This window comes from Bidens hawaiensis, unplaced genomic scaffold (genome assembly GCF_021521415.1).
Source record: "Bidens hawaiensis isolate Kalapana, Puna unplaced genomic scaffold, B.hawaiensis_p1.1 tig00012943_1, whole genome shotgun sequence".
NCBI lineage: Eukaryota > Viridiplantae > Streptophyta > Magnoliopsida > Asterales > Asteraceae > Bidens > Bidens hawaiensis.
In genome coordinates this window covers 155,949-176,218 of record NW_027492079.1, presented here as the reverse complement: position 1 = coordinate 176,218, position 20,270 = coordinate 155,949, and the positions used below count along the sequence as shown (strand labels likewise).

Here is a 20,270-nt window from a genome sequence, read left to right as displayed (position 1 = left end):
AGATATAATAAACATTCCCTGACACCTCGGGAATGGTAGCGCCAAGTTCTCCACCAGCATGGGACAAAAAGGAAGAATATCCATCGGGAATGACGCCCAACCAATGGGGGTTAAAACAACACATGAATGACGGTACATCCTAGCACAACACGTCAATATTAAAAGGCCACAATGCCCACCAACTCCCAAGATCACACATACGGGGAATATAATTGGTGGAGAGCCTGACAAGGCAGTTGGCCATACTCTCTCTCTCTCTCTCTCACCGGCTATAAGTACCAAAATATCTCCAAATGGTAAAGGATCCAGAATCTAATATTCTGAACTCTCTTTATATACTTTTAACCACAACTCAAATACTGATTTTCAAGCTGGAGGGTGGTTACGAAAAAATACCCCCATATTCCTCGTAACGAGCTCACAGTGTTCTGTTTTGCAGGAAGCATTCATCTGCGTCAAGAAGGATTTCAACCCATCGTGGGAAATACTTAATCGTAGCCCTTGGACTAAGTTATTAGACCTAAGGGGTGGATTCGTGTTTCTTCAGATACATACATTTATTTGAGTATATAAATATAATATTTGAGCGTAAGATTACTATTACTTTTATCATCAACGTTCGTGTGTGTCGAATAGATTGATTTGTGACCACGTAATCCTCCAATGATTACAATGCAAGTCATATGATAATGTGAACATTTAAATGCACATGACGACCTAATACTCATAATTAAGCCTATCATAAATGTTTCGATATAACTATAGTTAACTGCGTACGGATAACAAGTTGTGTTGACGAGGTGTCACAGTGGCGACGGCGACGATGTTGGTGAGGGTGTGATCTGCCACACAAGGTAGATTTTGCCTTGTAATGAAGTTTTTGACAATAAGACGTGCCACACCATCATCAAACTAACGTAGTTCAGCTTATATTAGTCATGAACCGATGGAAATAAATATGACATAAATTGAAAGCATTATTGGCCAAATTGTTAGTTAAGACTGTTTTTTAAAACCAATTACCTTAAATAAATAAATTATCTATATCTATATTATATTATTAAGGAGGAGTTATGGAAAAGATGGTAATTTCACAATTAAAGGACGAGGACAAAACGGACATTTCATAATAGGGCAGAAAAAGTAATTTGGCAATCCCTCAATTCGTTCTTAAAGCGTTCGGTACAACTTTATAAAGCTTCACGTTTTAAGAAATTACTCTTTTATCTTTTGAGGATATAAGAGGTTTATTGCACAATTAATTAGTTAATTAATATTAAGTTCATGTATACAGACCTAGCCGAAGCATCTCGACCGCCCCCCATCAATCCGTCTGAATGAATACTCTGAATCAATTATCAGTTTCTGTTTCTGTTTCATCATTAATTGCTATTCAATTCGTGTTCTCCATTCAACCTATATTACCAACACACCCTTACCAATTCCAAATCGCCTTCTTCGTCTATTTCGTTTGATTGATAATTGACACGGTGCTTTACAGTTCCGACTTCATCTGTTAAGGCTCTCAACTAAAGCCTTTAGAGGTCTTAACTTCTGATTGTTAATGAATTTTCTTCACTCTGCCTCAGGCGACCTCCACCACCATCGCATGAAACAACTACTTTTGTTCATCGTAATGATTTTGTTTAGATTATGGTAGGTTAGGTTTTAGATACAACTCACGTTTTTTTGCTACCATTGTCTTAATTTGATGAATTGAATTGTTACATGTTTTGATGATTTGTGTTATTACCTATAGCTGAATTTGGTCCAGTTTTGAATACTTGAATAGTTGTTCAAATGTTTGTGTTTTTTTGGTTTTGATTAAGTGGTATGATGCATTTAGAGGAGACTTAATTTATAAAGATGGTTTCAAGTAGTTCTAGCCAAGCTGGAAATGGCCAACTTTTAGACATTTGACGTTTATTTATAATTTGAACTTATTTATACAAAAGAGTGATCTGGTCGTTCTCTTTTTATTGCAGGATTCATTTTGTGTAAAAGGACTTCAAAACTGGATTACAATAATCGGCTTGCTCTTCATTATGTGTATTGATGAAAAATGAAAATTTGAAGAGATAAGTAAGTTAGTTTTCTTTATTTAGTTTCTTTTAAAGAACTTTCATAAGGTTATAATCTTTTTATTATATGAAAAATTGACTTCATCTTCATTAATAAATCGACGTATTTAGTAAAAAAGGTTTTAAGGTTGTTTTTTTTTTCAATATTAGTTTTGTAGAGGTTTTGATGATAAAATGAGAGCTTTGGTTGCAAGGAATCTTGAAGGAAGTGTTGGAAATATGGACCAGTCCGTTTAAGTCAACGCGGCCGACCTGGTTATGACCCGTAAGAGTTACACCTTGGGTAACGAGCATGAAATCCGCTTATATTAGTTAACCGGTATTGACGAATAATTAACGAATATTATTGTTTATACTAAATATAAACAATAGTGATATTATAAAGTTTGTTTACTAGTTAAATAAACATATAGCGGGCCTTTAAATGAGTGTTGGGCCGAACCATAATATGGGACGCGAGATTTGGTTAGTTAGGTTAACATTACTATGATTAATATATATATATATATATATATATATATATATAATTAATCATCCTTTTGGAATCTGACAACTCCAGCCGCAAGAAATTCTTGGACGTCACTCCAAGATTTCAAACTCCCATTAATATATATTGTGGGATACTATCTCACGTAGACGATCGGTACGACTACAAAATTTAAAGCCACCAGCGACCACCGCACAATGCCGCGAAATTCATGCCGTTCTTTGCTGCTGTCGCGCCTCTCGTTATCGTCACCTAGCGTCGCTCGTTAACTCTTGGTGTCTCAACCGGTTAATCATTAACCGAGGTAAAACTTAAATATTGTCGGTTTATATTTATGTTTCTTTGGTTGTTTCGTAACGTACTCGTATTGTTTGTAACCGGATCCTGTACGGTTCCATTAAATGGTGATTACTCGTTTTATATTCCGCTGCGTATTCATATATTAATGTGATTAATAATTATGAAACTATTTAATTAAACCAGGTTTAATTGTTAAACCGTTGATTGATTACCACTGGAACCCAACAGTGGTATCAGAGCCTTGGTTACAACATACTAGTCGAATCCAGTTTTTTCACCGGATCTACATCATAAACTTCAAGCTAGTTGAAGTTTTTGATCTAGATTTGTTTTTTGAGCAATTTTGGTTTGGTCAATTTTTATTTATTTTATTTGACCAAAATATTGCTCAACTTTATTTTTATTGAATATATAAATCTGGCCCGACCTTGTGTGTTTGGTTGTTTGATTTTGGCCATATGGATGGTTCAAAGTTGTATTTTATTTTTCGGTTTATTTTATGGTTTTTGGCCACTTTGATGGTTCAAGATTGTAATAGATAGGGTTTAGTTTTTCATTACTTGTATTATTGAATATTGTAATGAAGAAGACCCGAAGGAAAACCGAGGACGAGCTCGTGGAGTTCTTGAAGTCAGTGGGAGTTAGCAAAGATGACGGGATGCACCAAGAGTCCATCCATGTGGTTGTTTTTGTGTTGTGAACCCTTGACCCGATTGGTCTTGCTAATAGGCTCTAGCAAGACCAATCACCTTTTTTGCCATTTAAGATTTACATATTCTTGTTTGCTATTATGGTTGCTTGCTTGATTATAATAGGTTATAATACCACCAACCTAATACCAAATATATTAAAATAATTTTTTAATTAACCAATTGAGTTTTTGCAAAATTAAACTAAATTTGATTTTCCAATACCTTATAACTTAATAGTTTAACTATTAACTTAAAATTGGTTAGTGATATCGCGACAAACTTAGTTTTAATAAGTTATTTAAAACTAAGTGTCCTGAGAGATGAAAGGGTTCATCAATTTTGTCCCGATTACATATATAGTAAAATTTGACGTTTTACTCTATTTGGTAATACTAAAATTTATCCCAATTTAAAACCAATAGTTTATGCCAATCCTACTACAAGTCACACTTGAGGCATACTGCGAAATTTTGAGTTTTTGGAGCTAAAGCACTGCACTTGTTTTCTAGCCTATCCCATCAAGGTGAAAGCGTTTCGTTGACACATCCGGCGCTTTCACACGTCACTGTACTAGGACAGCTATTACTTTACTCTCCTGTTACGTGCTAAAGCTGTCTGGAGACTTAAAGTGGGCAAAGATGAGGCTAAACGTATCTGTACACACAATCGTTGTCCCTATAGGCCTCATAACCGAGAGTTGTGCTCTATTCACAATTGACAATCGTTGTCAGTCTGCCTAACCACTTATGAATGTTGTGTGCTACAGCTACCTTTAATAACTGGAAGCCAGATTCTCATGCTCCTATTTCATTAATGTTATTGGGTCATTAATAATAGGATTACAACATCGAAAATACTAATTAAATTTACTTTTGCTTTATTAATCAGATGTCATCAAACGAAAATTCACCCTACGCCCTTAAGTCTATCCTTGAGAAGGAGAAACTAAACGGTACCAACTTCATCGAATGGCACCGCAACTTAAGACTAGTTCTTACAATGGAAAAGCGCCTGTATGTTCTCGATGGACCTGTTCCAAACGAGCCTGAAAACAACACAGACGCTGCTCGAAAATCTCTTGACAAGCATAGGGATGACTCGGCTGAGGTCTCCTGTATTATGCTAGCCACCATGACTTCTGAGCTTGCTAAAGGCTTAGAAGACTTTGGTGCCTATGAGATGCTGGAACAACTCAAGGGCATGTTCCAGAAACAAGCCCGTCAGGAACGGTTCGATACCATGAAGCCACTCATTAGTTGCAAGATGGCAGAAGGGTCTCCCGTCAGTGCGCATGTTCTTAAGATGAAGGGGCACATCGATCAGCTCAAGAAACTTGATTATCCCATGCTTGATGAGATGGCATCAAATTTCATCCTCAACTCTCTCCCCAGCTCTTACGACCAGTTCGTAATGAATTTCAACATGAATGGCTGGGTAAAGATAGTGCCAGAGCTGCACAACATGCTCAAAACAGCTGAGATGAACATTCCTTCTAGGACCAATCAAGTTTTGATGATCCGATCTGCTGGTGTAAAGAAGCCTAAAACCAAGAGTCAAGGTTGTAAGGGAAAAGGCAAGAAGAAAGTTACTGTTGCTGCCAAATCTGCCACCAACAAAACAAGAAAGTTGCAAAGGCACCGCCGCCGCCTCCTAAGGAGCGCCAGTGCTACAACTGCAACAAGATGGGGCACTGGATGCGTAACTGCCCCGAGCATCTAGCTGAGCTATCAAAGAGGAAGGCCAATGGTGAAGGCTCTTCTCGAGGTATTTCCATATACGTTATTGAACATTTCACTGTCTCTAGAAACACATGCGTATTTGATACCGGATGTGGTTTCCACATTGTTAATGTCTTGCAGGAGCCTGAGAATTGGAAGAAACTAAATAAAGGCAGCATGGAACTCATCGTTGGAGATGGGAAGAGAGTACCAGTTCTGGCAACTGGAGTTTTTCATTTTACTTGTCCATTTGGCCTAGTTTTTCCTTTGAACAATTGTTTGTATGCTCCTGGTTTGACCAGAAACATCATTTCATTTTCATTGTTGCTTGAACAAGGTTTTAAGTACGTTTTTAATGGCATGGCTATTTCTGCTTACTTAAATGATATCTTTTATTTTAAGGCTAAACCTCGAAATGGTATTTATGAGATTGATGTTCAACCTGATAATAACGTATATCATCTTTCAAAACGTATCAAGACTAGCATCAATGATACTTTTCTATGGCATTGCCGACTTGGCCACATAAGCAAGGCAAGAGTTAAAAGACTCCAATCCGAAGGGATTATTGAATCCACAGGATCGGACTCGTTTGATGATTGTGAATCTTGCTTAGCTGTCAAACTCGCCAAAGACTCCTTCACTCGTAAAAGTGAACGAGCAAGTGATCTATTAGGACTCATACATTCTGATGTATGTGGACCTTTCAGAACCATGACTAGAAACCATGAAAGATACTTCGTTTCTTTTATCGACGATTATAGTCGATACGCTTATGTGTATCTTATGAAACACAAGCACGAAACTTTTGAAAGGTTCAAAGAGTTTCAAAACGAAGTGGAAAAACAACTTGGAAAAACCATTAAAATGCTTCGATCAGATCGAGGTGGAGAGTATCTCAGCTTAGAATTTATCACTCATCTAAAAGAGCATGGAATTGTTTCACAGCTCACTCCACCTGGCACACCCCAACATAATGGCTGTGAGCGAGAGGAGAAATCGAACTTTGCTAAACATGGTTCGATCGATGATGTGTAGAACTAACTTGCTTCACTCCTTTTGGGGTTATGCCCTTATGACCGCCGCCCGCATTATCAATATAGCTCCAGCTAAGAAGATAGACAAAACCCCATATGAGATATGGCATAGGTGAAAGAAGCCCAAAATGTCTTACCTTAGTGTATGGGGATGTGATGCTTACATCTCAAGTGAGTCTGATGACAAACTTGATCCCCGCGGCGTAAAAGTTGTTTTCGTCGGATATTATAACCAAAGCGGTTATTATTTCTTTCATCATGATACAAATACGATTTCTATCAAGAGGAAAGGCCACTTCCTTGAGAAGAAATTTCTCAATTGAGGAACTGGAGATAACATTGTCGATCTTGAAGAAATTCGAGAACCATAAGCAACCGCTGAGGAAGTTGGAGCGTCTGATCAACAAGTTGTTGTTGATGATACATCAGACGTGAACAAGAGCGTTCGCAGAAGTAGTAGGACCCCCGTACCAAATTCTAGATACTTATGGCATCTAGATGGTCCCGAAGTCTTATTAGTAGCTGAGTCTGGCGACGAGCCTACTAACTACAAATCTGCTATCTTGGATCCGGAATTCGAGAAATGGCAAGATGCCATGAACGCCGAGATGCAATCCATGCAGGATAACCAAGTTTGGAACTTGGTTGAGCTAACCCTCGATAGTCGGGCAGTAGGGAGCAAATGGATTTTCAAGAGAAAAACCGACATGCATGGAAATGTGCAAACCTATAAGGCACGGCTAATCGCGAAAGGTTTTACTCAAACTCAAGGTGTTGACTATGATGAAACCTTCTAGCCCGTTGCTATGACTAATTCAATAAGGATATTACTTGCCATTGCTGCATACTATGACTATGAGATATGGCAAATGGATGTCAAAACCGGTTTTCTTAATGGACATCTTTCTGAAGATGTCTATATGGTTCAGCCTGAAGGTTTTGTCGATCCAAAATATCCTAATAGGGTTTGCAAATTAAATAAGTCCATTTATGGACTTAAGCAAGCATCTCGAAGCTGGAATCTTCACTTTGATGAGAAAATCAAAGAGTTTGGTTTTGTCAAAAATGAAGATGAGCCTTGTGTTTACAGAAAGGCTAGTGGGAGCACTATATCATTCCTCATATTGTATGTGGATGATATACTGATCATTGGAAACAACATTCCTATGCTTAAGGAAGTTAACTGGTTGGAATCTTGTTTTGCAATGAAAGATCTTGGAGAAGCCGCTTATATTCTGGGATTAAAGATCTATAGAGATAGATCTAAGCGGATTCCAGGGCTAAGTCAAAGTACTTACATAGACAAAGTAATGGCACGCTTCTCAATAGAAAACTCCAAGAAAGGAGCTGTTCCAATGACTAAAGGAACCGTGTTGAGCAAATCGCAATCTCCTGCAACGGATATTGAATCTAAGCATATGCAAGCAATTCCATATGCTTCTGCGGTTGGTTCAATCATGTATGCTATGTTATGTACTAGACCAGACGACTCGTATGCCTTGAGCATGACCAGTCGTTTTCAACAGAGTCCGGGCATGGCCCATTGGATTGATGTAAAGAATATTCTAAGGTACTTGAATAGGACCAAAGATATGTTCTTGGTGTTTGGGGGAATGGAAGAGGAGCTCACTGTAAGGTGCTACACTGATGCCAGCTTCCAGACTGACCGAGATGATTCTCGCTCACAGTCAGGTTTTGTTTTCACCCTCAATGGAGGAGCTATTTATTGAAAGAGCTCCAAGCAGAGTGTAATGGCGGATTCTACCACCGAATCCGAATATATAGCTGCATCGGATGTTGCTAAAGAGGTTGCTTGGATGAAGAAGTTCATCACCGATCTCGATGTGGTTCCAAGTATTCTCAAACCAATCGAGGTGTTCTGTGATAACACAGGTGCTATTGCTCAGGCCAAAGAGCCCAGATCTCATCACAGAGCCAAGCACATTCTAAGGAAGTTCCACCTCATACGGGAGATACTGGAACGAGGTGACATCATAATAAGCAAAGTAGACACAGATCAAAACCTAGCAGACCCATCACAGGGATGCTATCGGTCTTAGATTAGCTAGTAATTTGTTTTGATTTAGTATTTGGATGTATGAACATTTAAACAGTTATACTTTTGAGTTCACTTTTGATTTAATGGTTAAATGCAAACGTTGAATATTATAACTGTGTTCATTTTAATACGTTTAATCCATGAATATAATTATCCGTAGTCAGTCAGACTCGTGGGAGCGATTCTGAATTAAGACTATTCTGACTTTGGACTCAAAGGGTTGACTTCCAAACTCACAGACCTCATTATGAATGACGTTGGATGTAACTCGCATCAAATCATCCTCATGGATCTTAGTTATAAGATGCATTTGATATTGGTATGCTCATTTAGTATCCTTAGACCTGAGATACATATTAGAACTTTCGTTTACTAAAGGTATTCTTTGATCAGTGTCAAACGCTGTCGCGTAACTGCCAGTCATAAAGGCATTGGTTGGGAGTATTCTGAAGTTCAGTGGGAGTTGTATGTAATCAAGATGGGATTCCGTACTCTTACATGACATATAACAGTTAGACATCTTGGCGCCTTCGTTGATTCAAACTGGTAAAGTGTGAGGCCTCACCCAAGATGGGATTCCGTACTCTTACATGACATATAACAGTTAGACATCTTGGCGCCTTCATGGATTAATACGCTTAATCCATGAATATAATATTCTAAATTATCCGTAGTCAGTCAGACTCGTGGGAGCGATTCTGAATTAAGACTATTCTGACTTTGGACTCAAAGGGTTGACTTCCAAACTCACAGACCTCATTATGAATGACGTTGGATGTAACTCGCATCAAATCATCCTCATGGATCTTAGTTATAAGATGCATTTGATATTGGTATGCTCATTTAGTATCCTTAGACCTGAGATACATATTAGAACTTTCGTTTACTAAAGGTATTCTTTGATCAGTGTCAAACGCTGTCGCGTAACTGCCAGTCATAAAGGCATTGGTTGGGAGTATTCTGAAGTTCAGTGGGAGTTGTATGTAATCAAAATGGGATTCCGTACTCTTACATGACATATAACAGTTAGACATCTTGGCGCCTTCGTTGATTCAAACTGGTAAAGTGTGAGGCCTCACCCAAACTTACTGTGTGTTTGATTGGACCGCTTTGACTCAAGAACGAAAACGATAATGGTAGAACGCCATATGAGATTGATCTGATCCATGTCTCATTTTTCAATTGGTGTCTTATACGGAAAGGATAGATGACAACGTTTACTATATTTTCATTATCTTGCAATAGTGTATACCAAGATCTTTTGGTTAATGAATTTAAAATGTCATAACCTGTTGGGGGCAGCCATGTGTAGCTAGAGCACCGCTGGTTGTCTGCGTTGAAAAACTTAACCGAATCCATCCAAGTGGGAGACTGTTGGAAATATGGACCGGTCCGCTTAAGTCAACGCGGCCGACCTGGTTATGACCCGTAAGAGTTACACCTTGGGTAACGAGCATGAAATCCGCTTATATTAGTTAACCGGTATTGACGAATAATTAACGAATATTATTGTTTATACTAAATATAAACAATAGTGATATTATAAAGTTTGTTTACTAGTTAAATAAACATATAGCGGGCCTTTAAATGAGTGTCGGGCCGAACCATAATATGGGACGCGGGATTTGGTTAGTTAGGTTAACATTACTATGATTATATATATATATATATATATATATATATATATATATATATATATATATATATATATATATATATAATCATCCTTTTGGAATCTGACAACTCCAGCCGCAAGAAATTCTTGGACGTCACTCCAAGATTTCAAACTCCCATTAATATATATTGTGGGATGCTATCTCACGTAGACGATCGGTACGGCTACAAAATTTAAAGCCACCAGCGACCACCGCACAACACCGCGAAATTCGCGCCGTTCTTTGCTGTTGCCGGGCCTCTCGTTATCGTCACCTAGCGTCGCTCCTTAACTCTCGGTGTCTCAATGGTTAATCATTAACCGAGGTAAATCTTAAATATTTTCGGTTTATATTTATGTTTCTTTGGTTGTTTCGTAACGTACTCGTATTGTTTGTAACCGGATCCTGTACGGTTCCGTTAAATGGTGATTACTCGTTTTATATTCTGCTGCGTATTCATATATTAATGTGATTAATAATTATGAAACTAATTTAATTAAACCGGGTTTAATTGTTAAACCGTTGACTGATCACCACTGGAACCCAACAGGAAGAGGCCACAATTTTGCACCCACAGTGAAGTTCGAAGCAGGTTACTTTTACATCTATTAGTTTATTTTGTTATTTATTATATTTGTGCCACCTAACTATTGTTGCATCTTGGATTGATTTAAGTTAAATGCATACGTTTCAGCGGGTGAAAACAAATGATATCATAAAACTTTTATGTAGCCGTCCGGGTCAATGTCCGGTCCGACCTCTGACTCGGTAAGTCGTCCGGGTCTGAAAATATTGCATAAAAGTTACTACATATCATAATGAAGAGTTAATAACAGATGTACTTTTTCTCACTGGTAATTTTACATTCTTATAAAAGATAGTCATCACAGTTAAATGTCAAATTTAATTTATAAAACTAAAATTTTGGTTTGTCTTTTACGATTCGGTTTTGGTTATACCTTGTTCTAAAACCAAACCGCATCGAACTTAACGAACATGGCAATCAAATCAAGTGTGATCTGGGTATCACGCCGTACTTGTTTCAACATTGTTACTGGCTTTACGGCCTAAAATATATTATTGGGTCAAAACTTTCAAGGCTAAGTTCCTAAATAATTGGTTAATAAAAAAAATTAGGCCGAAAGTTTCATATTTATTGTTTGGAGTTAATTTAAAATCTTTCTTTTTGTTGCTTGGAGGAATCAGAGGTTAGTGTTTATTGCTTGTTGTTATTAATGTTCAGTCAAATGGTGTGCGGTTTTGATACTCAAAAAGTCAAACTTTTATGATTTGATACTCAAAAAGTGTTGATATGTATTAGAGATTTACGTCTAAAGTTGTTGGCATAGACGTAATATGTTTTTTATATAAGCTTTTTTGTCATTGATTTTGAGATTTATAAGTCAAATGTTGACTCTTATATTTGTTATGATTTGATCATGTGCTTATGTCTTATCATGCAGATCTTTAGATGAATTTTGAAATTGTTCGTAACTCTCTTTTTTACAGTTTTGCAGAAACTGTTAAGCAGAAATCTCACTCGTAGCTGGATGTGCTACCCACTGCAACAAATCCTGTAAATATTTTGGCGGTTTTTACTTGCATTGATGTTTAGATTTTAGGATTATCTACGTTTGAGTATAGAACGCATGTTACTTTATAATAACACTAGTTTTTATCCCCCGTATTGCGGGGGTTGTTTTATATTGTTTGTTCTAACATTTATTTATTTTTTGAATTTATATTTTTTTATTGTATGAAAGTTAACAATATACTTATGGTTTTGATTATAAATTATTTCATAAATAAATGAGATGTTATAATCCGGTTTAAAAGCTATATGATTTTGATAAGACCCAAGACCCGTTTATTTTTTTACTATAAAATTGGTTTTTTAATTATAAATAATATTTATGAAAGTTAATAATATACTTATGGTTTGATGAGACCCAATACCCGTTTATTTTTTTTACTCTCAAATTGGTTTTTTAATTTAAATAATATATGTATCTTTTTTAAAATAAATAAGATATTAATTTTTATTATATCCTATTTTATAGTATTTTTACATCAATAATTTGGTGAATTTTTTTTTTTTAATTTAGTGAGATGTTATAACCCGTTTAAGGAATATATGGGTTTGGTAAGACCCAAACCCATAAATTCGGGTCAAATGCATAAGAAACATTCATTTAAAAATAAGCAAATCTGGTGACTCCAAAAAATGGGGGAGCAACCACATCGTGACACGTATGATTTTTATATCTTCGTTTATATATATTATAGATTGTGATTATGATACTTGATAAGACAAGAACAGTATTATAAAATACCGAGTATGCCCCTGCTGGCAGCCCTTATGATTTAGCAATTCTGCAAGATCATCCCTTTTACAACTTTGCTTATAAAAAATTAATGTTTGACTTGAAGATTCAAGTGGAGGGATTTAGACCAACCTACATTTTGTCAAATCTTGGTAATGTTTCTTATGGTTTAATTTTAAACAGGTAGTTTAATAAAACATAAATGGTTGATTTGATGTCGTATATTATTGGGTCATGGGTCATTGGGAAAATAAGCATCCGTAAAACGGTATACGTTGCTAGCTTGATATGCTCTGTGACCAAATGCAAGAGGTGAGTACATATATAAGTCATCTTGACGAAGGATAATTGTGTTCGTGTTTTAAAAATATTACATGTCGCGAAGCGCGGGCTAACTTGCCATTATAATATTATAAATCATGAAGGAGGGCCATGTTAGAGTTTTATATGACGTTATATCATATATGCATGTTGTATAACCTCTTATGCAAATTTGTGGAGGGCAAAAATAGGGAAAATATATTAAGAGCCCAATATCATCCTTTTAACAAATCAACTCACAATGAATTCATCTTCAACGAATTAATTGAATTTAAGGGGTCTAATTAATGGATTAATAAGAGCCCAATATCATCCTTTTAACACATACATTAACTCACTAATGAATTCATCATCCAATTAATAGCTGTCCGTTTCATTTTCTACAAATTAATTGAATTTAAGGTACACTTTTTTCTTTCCTTTGTTGCTAAATCTACTATTATAATAAACAAAAATGATGATTCAGCCACATATTCCCTAATTAGCCTAATATGTTGCCAAGTGGCATCACTATCTTTTCATCTTTAATTCTTAATTGTTTTATTAAAATAAATAATTAAAAACCTTCCATAATTTATCCATTTATCTATATCATATCAAAACACCATAATTCTAACTTGATTTTTCCCATGAAATTTATTTTTAACAAAGAGAAATGTTTCCTATTAATATCCTTTTACAATATATATTTTAAAAGTTTAATATAACATTCCATTGTTTTTTTCCAATTTAATGACTTATACAAAATAATAGTCTTAATATTTTATATTAAAAAGTGAATACTTTCAATTTTATACTTAATCTTATTTTTAATTTAAACTATAAACTACATTTAACACTTTAATTCTTAAAAACCATTCATAAGTTATAAAATCTCACTTTCTGACTATAATTATAACTTCTATTATATTCGAAACAAAATAATAATAATAATAACAACATGCTAAAAACATAGAAACTAATTTTTATATAATCTTACTATCATATGTTTTTTTATTAAAATTGGTTTATTTCACATAAAAAACAAATGTTTAAATGTTATAAGTTTTGGACAACCATCCAACAACGGTAATTTTCATTGTCAGTCATGCGGTATTACATGTTAATGTGAATCAAATCTAGATAAATACCTTTCAGAAAAATTACAAGTGAATATGACCAAAATATCTAATTGTCGTTATCCAAAACTTATAATGGTTTCATGTTGTTTGGGATGTTTGGTTGCTTTAAAAAAGTGAAGTTGTTTTCTATATTTAAGATCATATTTTTATGTTTTAAAGTACTTTTTTAGTTTTTTGTGGATTAACATTGTTTTAAACTTTTGTGAGGTGTTTGGGTAAGCTTTTAGATTTGTTTTTTTGCTTATTTGAAAAGCAAAAATCACTTTTGAAAAACTCTATTTTGAAGCTTTTGGAGGAGCTTTTTCAAACATTTTTTGTTTTTCAACAAACAAATAGCAAATAAGCAAGTTTTAGAAGCTCACCCAAACACCCCCTTGGTATCCAGTGTTATGCTTATATATATATTTTTTAAAATGAACCCAGATATTAATTTATATTGCTTTATAATATTATATATTTATTTAAACTTTGTGTATTGTTTATTGAAGTATTTGTATGAATTGTATCAATCTTTTGCAATAAACACTATTCTTCTTAAAAATATAAATCCCTATATTAAGGGGGTGTTTGGGATTCCTTGTTTTAGTTACTTATATCTTATAACTTATGTGTTATAAGTTATAAGGTGTTTGAAAAAGTCAGGTTTTGTGAGTGTATAAGGTATAAGTTACAAGTTTGTAACTTATAACTTATGCCTTAAATAAGTTATAAGGGGGTAAAATAAAGAATCCCAAACACCCCCTAAATTAATATTAGTACTAAATGATTTATGCTTTTAGTAACAATTGTGTGTTATTAGTAAGAAAAGCTAATTAAATAAATTTGAACATTATATACAACGAAAGTTTTAGAGATTTAAGTCATACTTTTTAGATAAATAGGGTAACTACAAATGTTTTATATGAAGAAATTTTTAAAGATTAATGAAAATTTACCATATAATTTTCTTTTTCTTTTTTTATTTTATTCAACGTTGTAATACATATTCATTCATTTAATATCAAATTAGTACAAGTATTTCACATTGTTTGTTATTTTGATAATATTGTTTACACAACCCGTGTATACACGGATATTTAACCTAGTATGCTTATATTTCTATTCCAGTGGTCTCTTTTTTTGCATCTTGGGCATTCTTGTTTATAGGGGAAGGTATTTTTTTTTATCATTCTACTTTTCTTATTGGTAAATAAACTTAAAACAGAATAAAGAGAAAATTTGCAACAAACTAATCTCTTTTTTTTTCACATATTTATGCAGACTATATCTAATGTTGCAACGGTTTATGTGGAATCAATACACCGTCGAAAGAAGTTTCGTGATGTATGTGTGTAAATTTGTATAACAGTTAAATTTAATTTTGACCCAAATAGGATTAGAGGTGGAAATATGGTGGGTTTGTTGATTGGTCAATACGTGTTCGGGTCAACCCAGATTGACTCGTATTGTATAACTATGCAGGTTGGTTACGTGACAGCAATCTGCTGTGCATGTTTACTTGTGAAATGTAACATGGTGAGGGCCTTTTTGTCATTTAGATTTTATACACGCACCGTCTTTTAAATGTTCTAATCATAATTGCAATTATAATGTTGTCTTTTAGATGTGTTTTAACTTTTAATGCATTCAACGAAGGTGCCAGCATGAACATGCTAGAACATCATGTTCTAAACGTTAGATTACATGTCATTGTTCTGATTATTTATATATGAACATAATTTGAAATAAACCCTATGTCGTATGGAAACTTCTCAAACAACAAAAAATACACAAGATTTAGTTTACTGATTAGCCCGTATGTTGTCTACAATGCTTAATTACTTGATTAGGGACAATTTAGTCATTTAGAAGTAGTTCAAGGAGTCTAAGAAAATTTTAAAGTGTAAAAAGGGCATTTTGCTCTATATATGGTGCGAGTTGAACATGGAAATCATATTCTAAAAGTCGAGTTGCTTCTCAATTTTGACTTTTTGTTCAAAAATGAATATTGGGATCATTTGTCTATCTGGGTTTGGCAATATTTATTCGGATCAGTTCATTGTAGAATGAAATTATCTAAATATGTGGTAAATTTTGATTTACTATGTGAATGATTAATGGTGTGGGTGTCGAGATTTAAAATCTTCTAAATAGCAGTTTCCATGCACGAATCAGAAGCATCTTTTAAGGTTCATAAATTCCAAGTTAAGGAACTACTCAAGTTATCTCACAGGATGCACATGTCATGTCACGTGCCACTGGGCACTTGTAATTTTCCTTTTTTTTTTAATTCTAATTCGGTATTTTAACTTTTGAATTTGGAACTAAATTTTGTAAGTAGAATCCTGGTTTTGACTATAGAAAGTCAAATTAAAATAAGAATGTTATCTTGGGTTTCTGAACATAATATAATATCATCATCGTCGTCATCATCTTTAATTAAAGAATTGAAACTCCATTCAACAAAATCATCCTAAATGCTTAGTTTAGCATATGATGATTGTTATCAAGCTGAAGGAGTGAAGGGTAATTTCGAAACTCAATTAGTCAGCCGTTGTTGTTTGTACCTTAAAGCTTGATTAATTTATTTTTTTGTTAATATTGTTATATTAATTTATTTTATTTTCGTATTGTACCGTAAAATATATCGAACATAAATTTTGGTGTAGCAAATGCGGGTACCATAACTAACCAAACCATAACCGACTGAATTTTTTGTACGTCCCCGTCACGAAGCGCGGGCATTTACGCTAGTACAGTAATAAACATAGGACCAAACGTATGAGATCCCATTCCATGGACAAAAATGTAATTTACTCAAACAACAAGAGCATAATTTGACCAAGAACCAACTACCAAATGATTGACCAAACAATCAAGTGTAAAACATTAAAAGAAAAGAAAAAGATAGGAGGAAAGCACAAATGGATCATCCCAATCGAATAAACAAATAATAATAATAATAATAATAATAATAATATATAATGCGTGAAACATGGGCAAATTAAGACACCTACATTTTAAGTAATTCATAACTTGTAAAGCTTAAGATACACCTTCTATAGCATGTAAGATAGGGACAAACTTGTCCATTAGAAAATATACATGAAAAAAGTTACAACATTGCCCCCCATCTTTACTCAACTTTTGTAAATTTAAAAAATTATTACAATTTTGAACCTTCATTTTTACCTATGTATTCTTTTTTATTTTAATTGTAACCAACTTCCCACCAACGATTTTCCAACGGCTGTAACTTTTTCATATGTTAATACATTTTTTAAAAAATTACACCATAAAAACGAGCATTTTATTGTCTTTAATTTGGGTATGGTGTTGCTATAGTTTTTTTTTCAATTAAAAAAATTAACATGTTACATATTGGCGTTCACAATTCAGTTTTAACGGTTTCTAAGTTAAATAGTGAGCTAAACTGTTAGTTTGATTTTTTTTCATTGAAAACGAAAACTAAAGCTTCGAAAATTTAAACTGAATCGTTACTAATGGTTTGGTTTCACGCATTGAGTTTCAATAATAAGTTTACAGTCCGGTCCGGTTTTATATGGCCTATTTTTGATATAAACCGTAAACCGAACTGTTTTCTATGGTTTGAACATTCATAAACCAGCTAATCAAAAGTGGCGATTGGTTTAAACGTTTTCAAGATTTCAAACGAACTTGGAACATCAATAATTGTTACATGATAACCAGGATTTTAATAATAATATTTTCAAAGCAGCCTCCGAACCTAACCTTTTATATCTTAATAATAATCTGGTGGTGGGGTTTGTTTCTTCACCGGAATCATCTCTCCCATAACTGCCATGGCGACCAATAATTCAGGTTTTCTTTTCTCTCTTTACCAAGTTGTTTATTAATCCATCAGAAAGTTGGTTAGGGTTTTAATCCTTTCGAATCATTAGGATCAGTTTGCTATCTCGTGAGATGTTCGGTTGAATAATATATATATATATATCTTGCTTTCAATTCATCCAACCGACTAGGCTTTTCATCCTTTTGATTTGATTTGGGATTTATCTTATTTATTATTTATATATAGAAGAAGATTCATTAGTATATCAAATAATGGAGGACCAACAACAACAGCCAAAGATATTAGCATAACTGATATGTAATCCTCCTTAAAATGGTGTTCACTTCAGTCATATAGAACCCTTGATAATTTGTTCCGTTGTTTGTATATTAAATGCTTTTATCTGAATTAATCATTAACATTTTCGTTCAAATAATCACATATTCATCTTGATACTGACATTAAATACAAAATTCAGGCGGCGGTGGTCCACCTCCCAAACCATGGGAACGAGCTGGCGGGACTTCTTCTGGTCCCGCTCCTTTTAAACCGCCATCTCCCGGCAGCACTAACGACGTGGTTGATGCTTCTGGTACCGCAAACCCTGGTGAAATTGTTCCTGCAAACGACACTACTTCAGCACTTAACAGAAACACGCTTGGGAGACCCGTTCCCGCTCGGCCATGGGAGCAACAGCAAACATATGGAGGTAATTTTTTGTTTATTAAATAAACGACAACATAAACAAACTTCCCGCTGAATGTTCAGTTCGTTTGCAAGTCTAAACAAGTTTCTCCAGATTGAGCTCGGCTCAGGTTCCCTTGTTTATTATTTATTAATTAATATATAGTTATCTTTTACATATATGTTAATTATATATTTCAGTGTCACATAACATATATTATCAACTTATTTTAACATATATATAAATATGCTAAGTTATATATGAGTATAAAAAGTATTAAATAGATTTTATATAAATAATAGGTTTGTTTAGGCCCATGAGCCAGCTCGAGCTCGATAACCGAAGCTCAGGCTTGGGCTCGTTTATTAAACAAGTGTGTTTTTAGGCTCGAGCTCGTATAAGCTTCACTCAGTTCGATCTTTTCATGAGCCGATTTCGAGTAGCACAAGAGTAGCTTTTAAGTAACCATTTGTTCATCTTATGTCTCAGGTACAGGTTATGGTTCCACTTTGGGTTACAATTCCGGTTATGGGATGGGTGGTTACGGCTCATATGGCGGAATGGGGTCATATAATAGTGGTTTATATGGAAACAGTATGTATAGAGGTGGTTATGGTGGTCTTTATGGAAGTGGTGGTGGCATGTATGGCGGGGGGATGTATGGTGGAGGGGCGTATGGCGGTGGTTATGGGATGGGTGGGATGGGTATGGGTATGGGCATGGGCGGGCCTGGTGGCCCCTATGGTGATGATGATCCAAATAATCCGTTTGGCCCTCCTTCACAGCCTCCGGGATTTTGGGTTTCTTTGATGCGTGTGGTAAGTCAAATAATCATAATATGATGAGTGATCCATACATGAATTTCGTCATTTACATGCAATTTATCATTTTGTGTATAACTTGTTTATGTGTGTGTTCAGATGCAAGGATTTGTTATGTTTTTTGGTCGGGTGGCAATGTTGATAGACCAGAACGCACAGGCGTTTCACATGTTCATGTCGGCTCTTCTTCAGGTATATTAATTATGTTTTAACTGTATTTACTAATCTAAGTATATGATCAAGTTGAGTAAGTTAATGAACTATAACTATTTTTTGCAGTTGTTTGATCGGTCGGGGTTGTTATATGGAGAGTTGGCTAGATTTGTTTTGAGAATCTTGGGTGTTAAAAGAGTGCCTAACAAGCTTCACACTCCTGGACCTAACGGGCCTCATACTCAAGCCGAGGGGCCTAAAGGCGCGCCTGCTGGTGGGTGGGATGGTGTATGGGGAAACAATTGATTTTTAAAACCACCATGAACAAACAAACAGAAGAAGTGAATCAAAGAACTGATGATTGTGCGTATAGATAAGGTATTCTCTGTATTTGGAGATGCTCTTTGTGTGAAAATGTTTTCTTTTTTTACTTTTCTTATATCGCATGCGTAGTAATGTTGTAATGATCGATGTTGCCCGTAAAGGAGAATAAGAATGTACCGAGAGATTTCTAGCTCCTTTTATGGGGGATCTGATGTCTTTTAAGTGTTTCTAGCATGTGGTATCCAATTTGCATGCTCCAGATTCATTTAGGTATATGAAACAATGAAACTTACATATAGGCGTTCAAGACAGAAACACTCTCTTAAGCAGAGAATTCAAGAATCGAGAATCGCATTGATTCTTAGATATAATGGTCATCTTATGTATAAGTTTGTTATATTATATTTGCACACGAGTTCTTCCTCAAGTTCATTTCGCACGTCCCATTTTAAAAACTTAAAACAATGTTATTGCCAATGACCTCAATTGTCTGACATCTCATAATGAAAATAATTGAGAGACGTTTACGTCCGTTCGTTTAATGAGCTTAACAAGATTGGATGAATCATGAATCAACCTTGATGTTACAAGACTTGTTTCTTGAATTGGGAGTTATAGTTACAAATGAGATTGTCTAAGATAGAAGCATACAGACATCAACATGTTGTGTTTCAGCAATTTCTTTTGTTAACCACCTGC

General features: G+C 34.8%; 1 protein-coding gene across 1 annotated transcript; it reads left to right on the top strand.

Moving 5' to 3' along the window:
* Positions 1-17,501: 17,501 nt before the first annotated feature.
* LOC143542629 (peroxisomal membrane protein 13-like) lies at positions 17,502-19,798 on the top strand. Its single transcript, XM_077035178.1, has 5 exons — positions 17,502-17,617; positions 18,067-18,297; positions 18,763-19,091; positions 19,194-19,286; positions 19,374-19,798. The coding sequence occupies exons 1-5, from the start codon at positions 17,599-17,601 to the stop codon at positions 19,551-19,553; spliced, it is 852 nt and encodes a 283-aa protein (XP_076891293.1). The 5' UTR covers positions 17,502-17,598; the 3' UTR covers positions 19,554-19,798.
* The last annotated feature ends 472 nt before the right edge of the window (positions 19,799-20,270 follow it).

Coding starts and splice junctions, on each gene's coding strand:
- LOC143542629 (XM_077035178.1), top strand. Junction 19,092..19,193: donor GGGTTTCTTTGATGCGTGTG/GTAAGTCAAATA, acceptor GTGTGTGTTCAG/ATGCAAGGATTTGTTATGTT. Junction 19,287..19,373: donor TCATGTCGGCTCTTCTTCAG/GTATATTAATTA, acceptor TATTTTTTGCAG/TTGTTTGATCGGTCGGGGTT.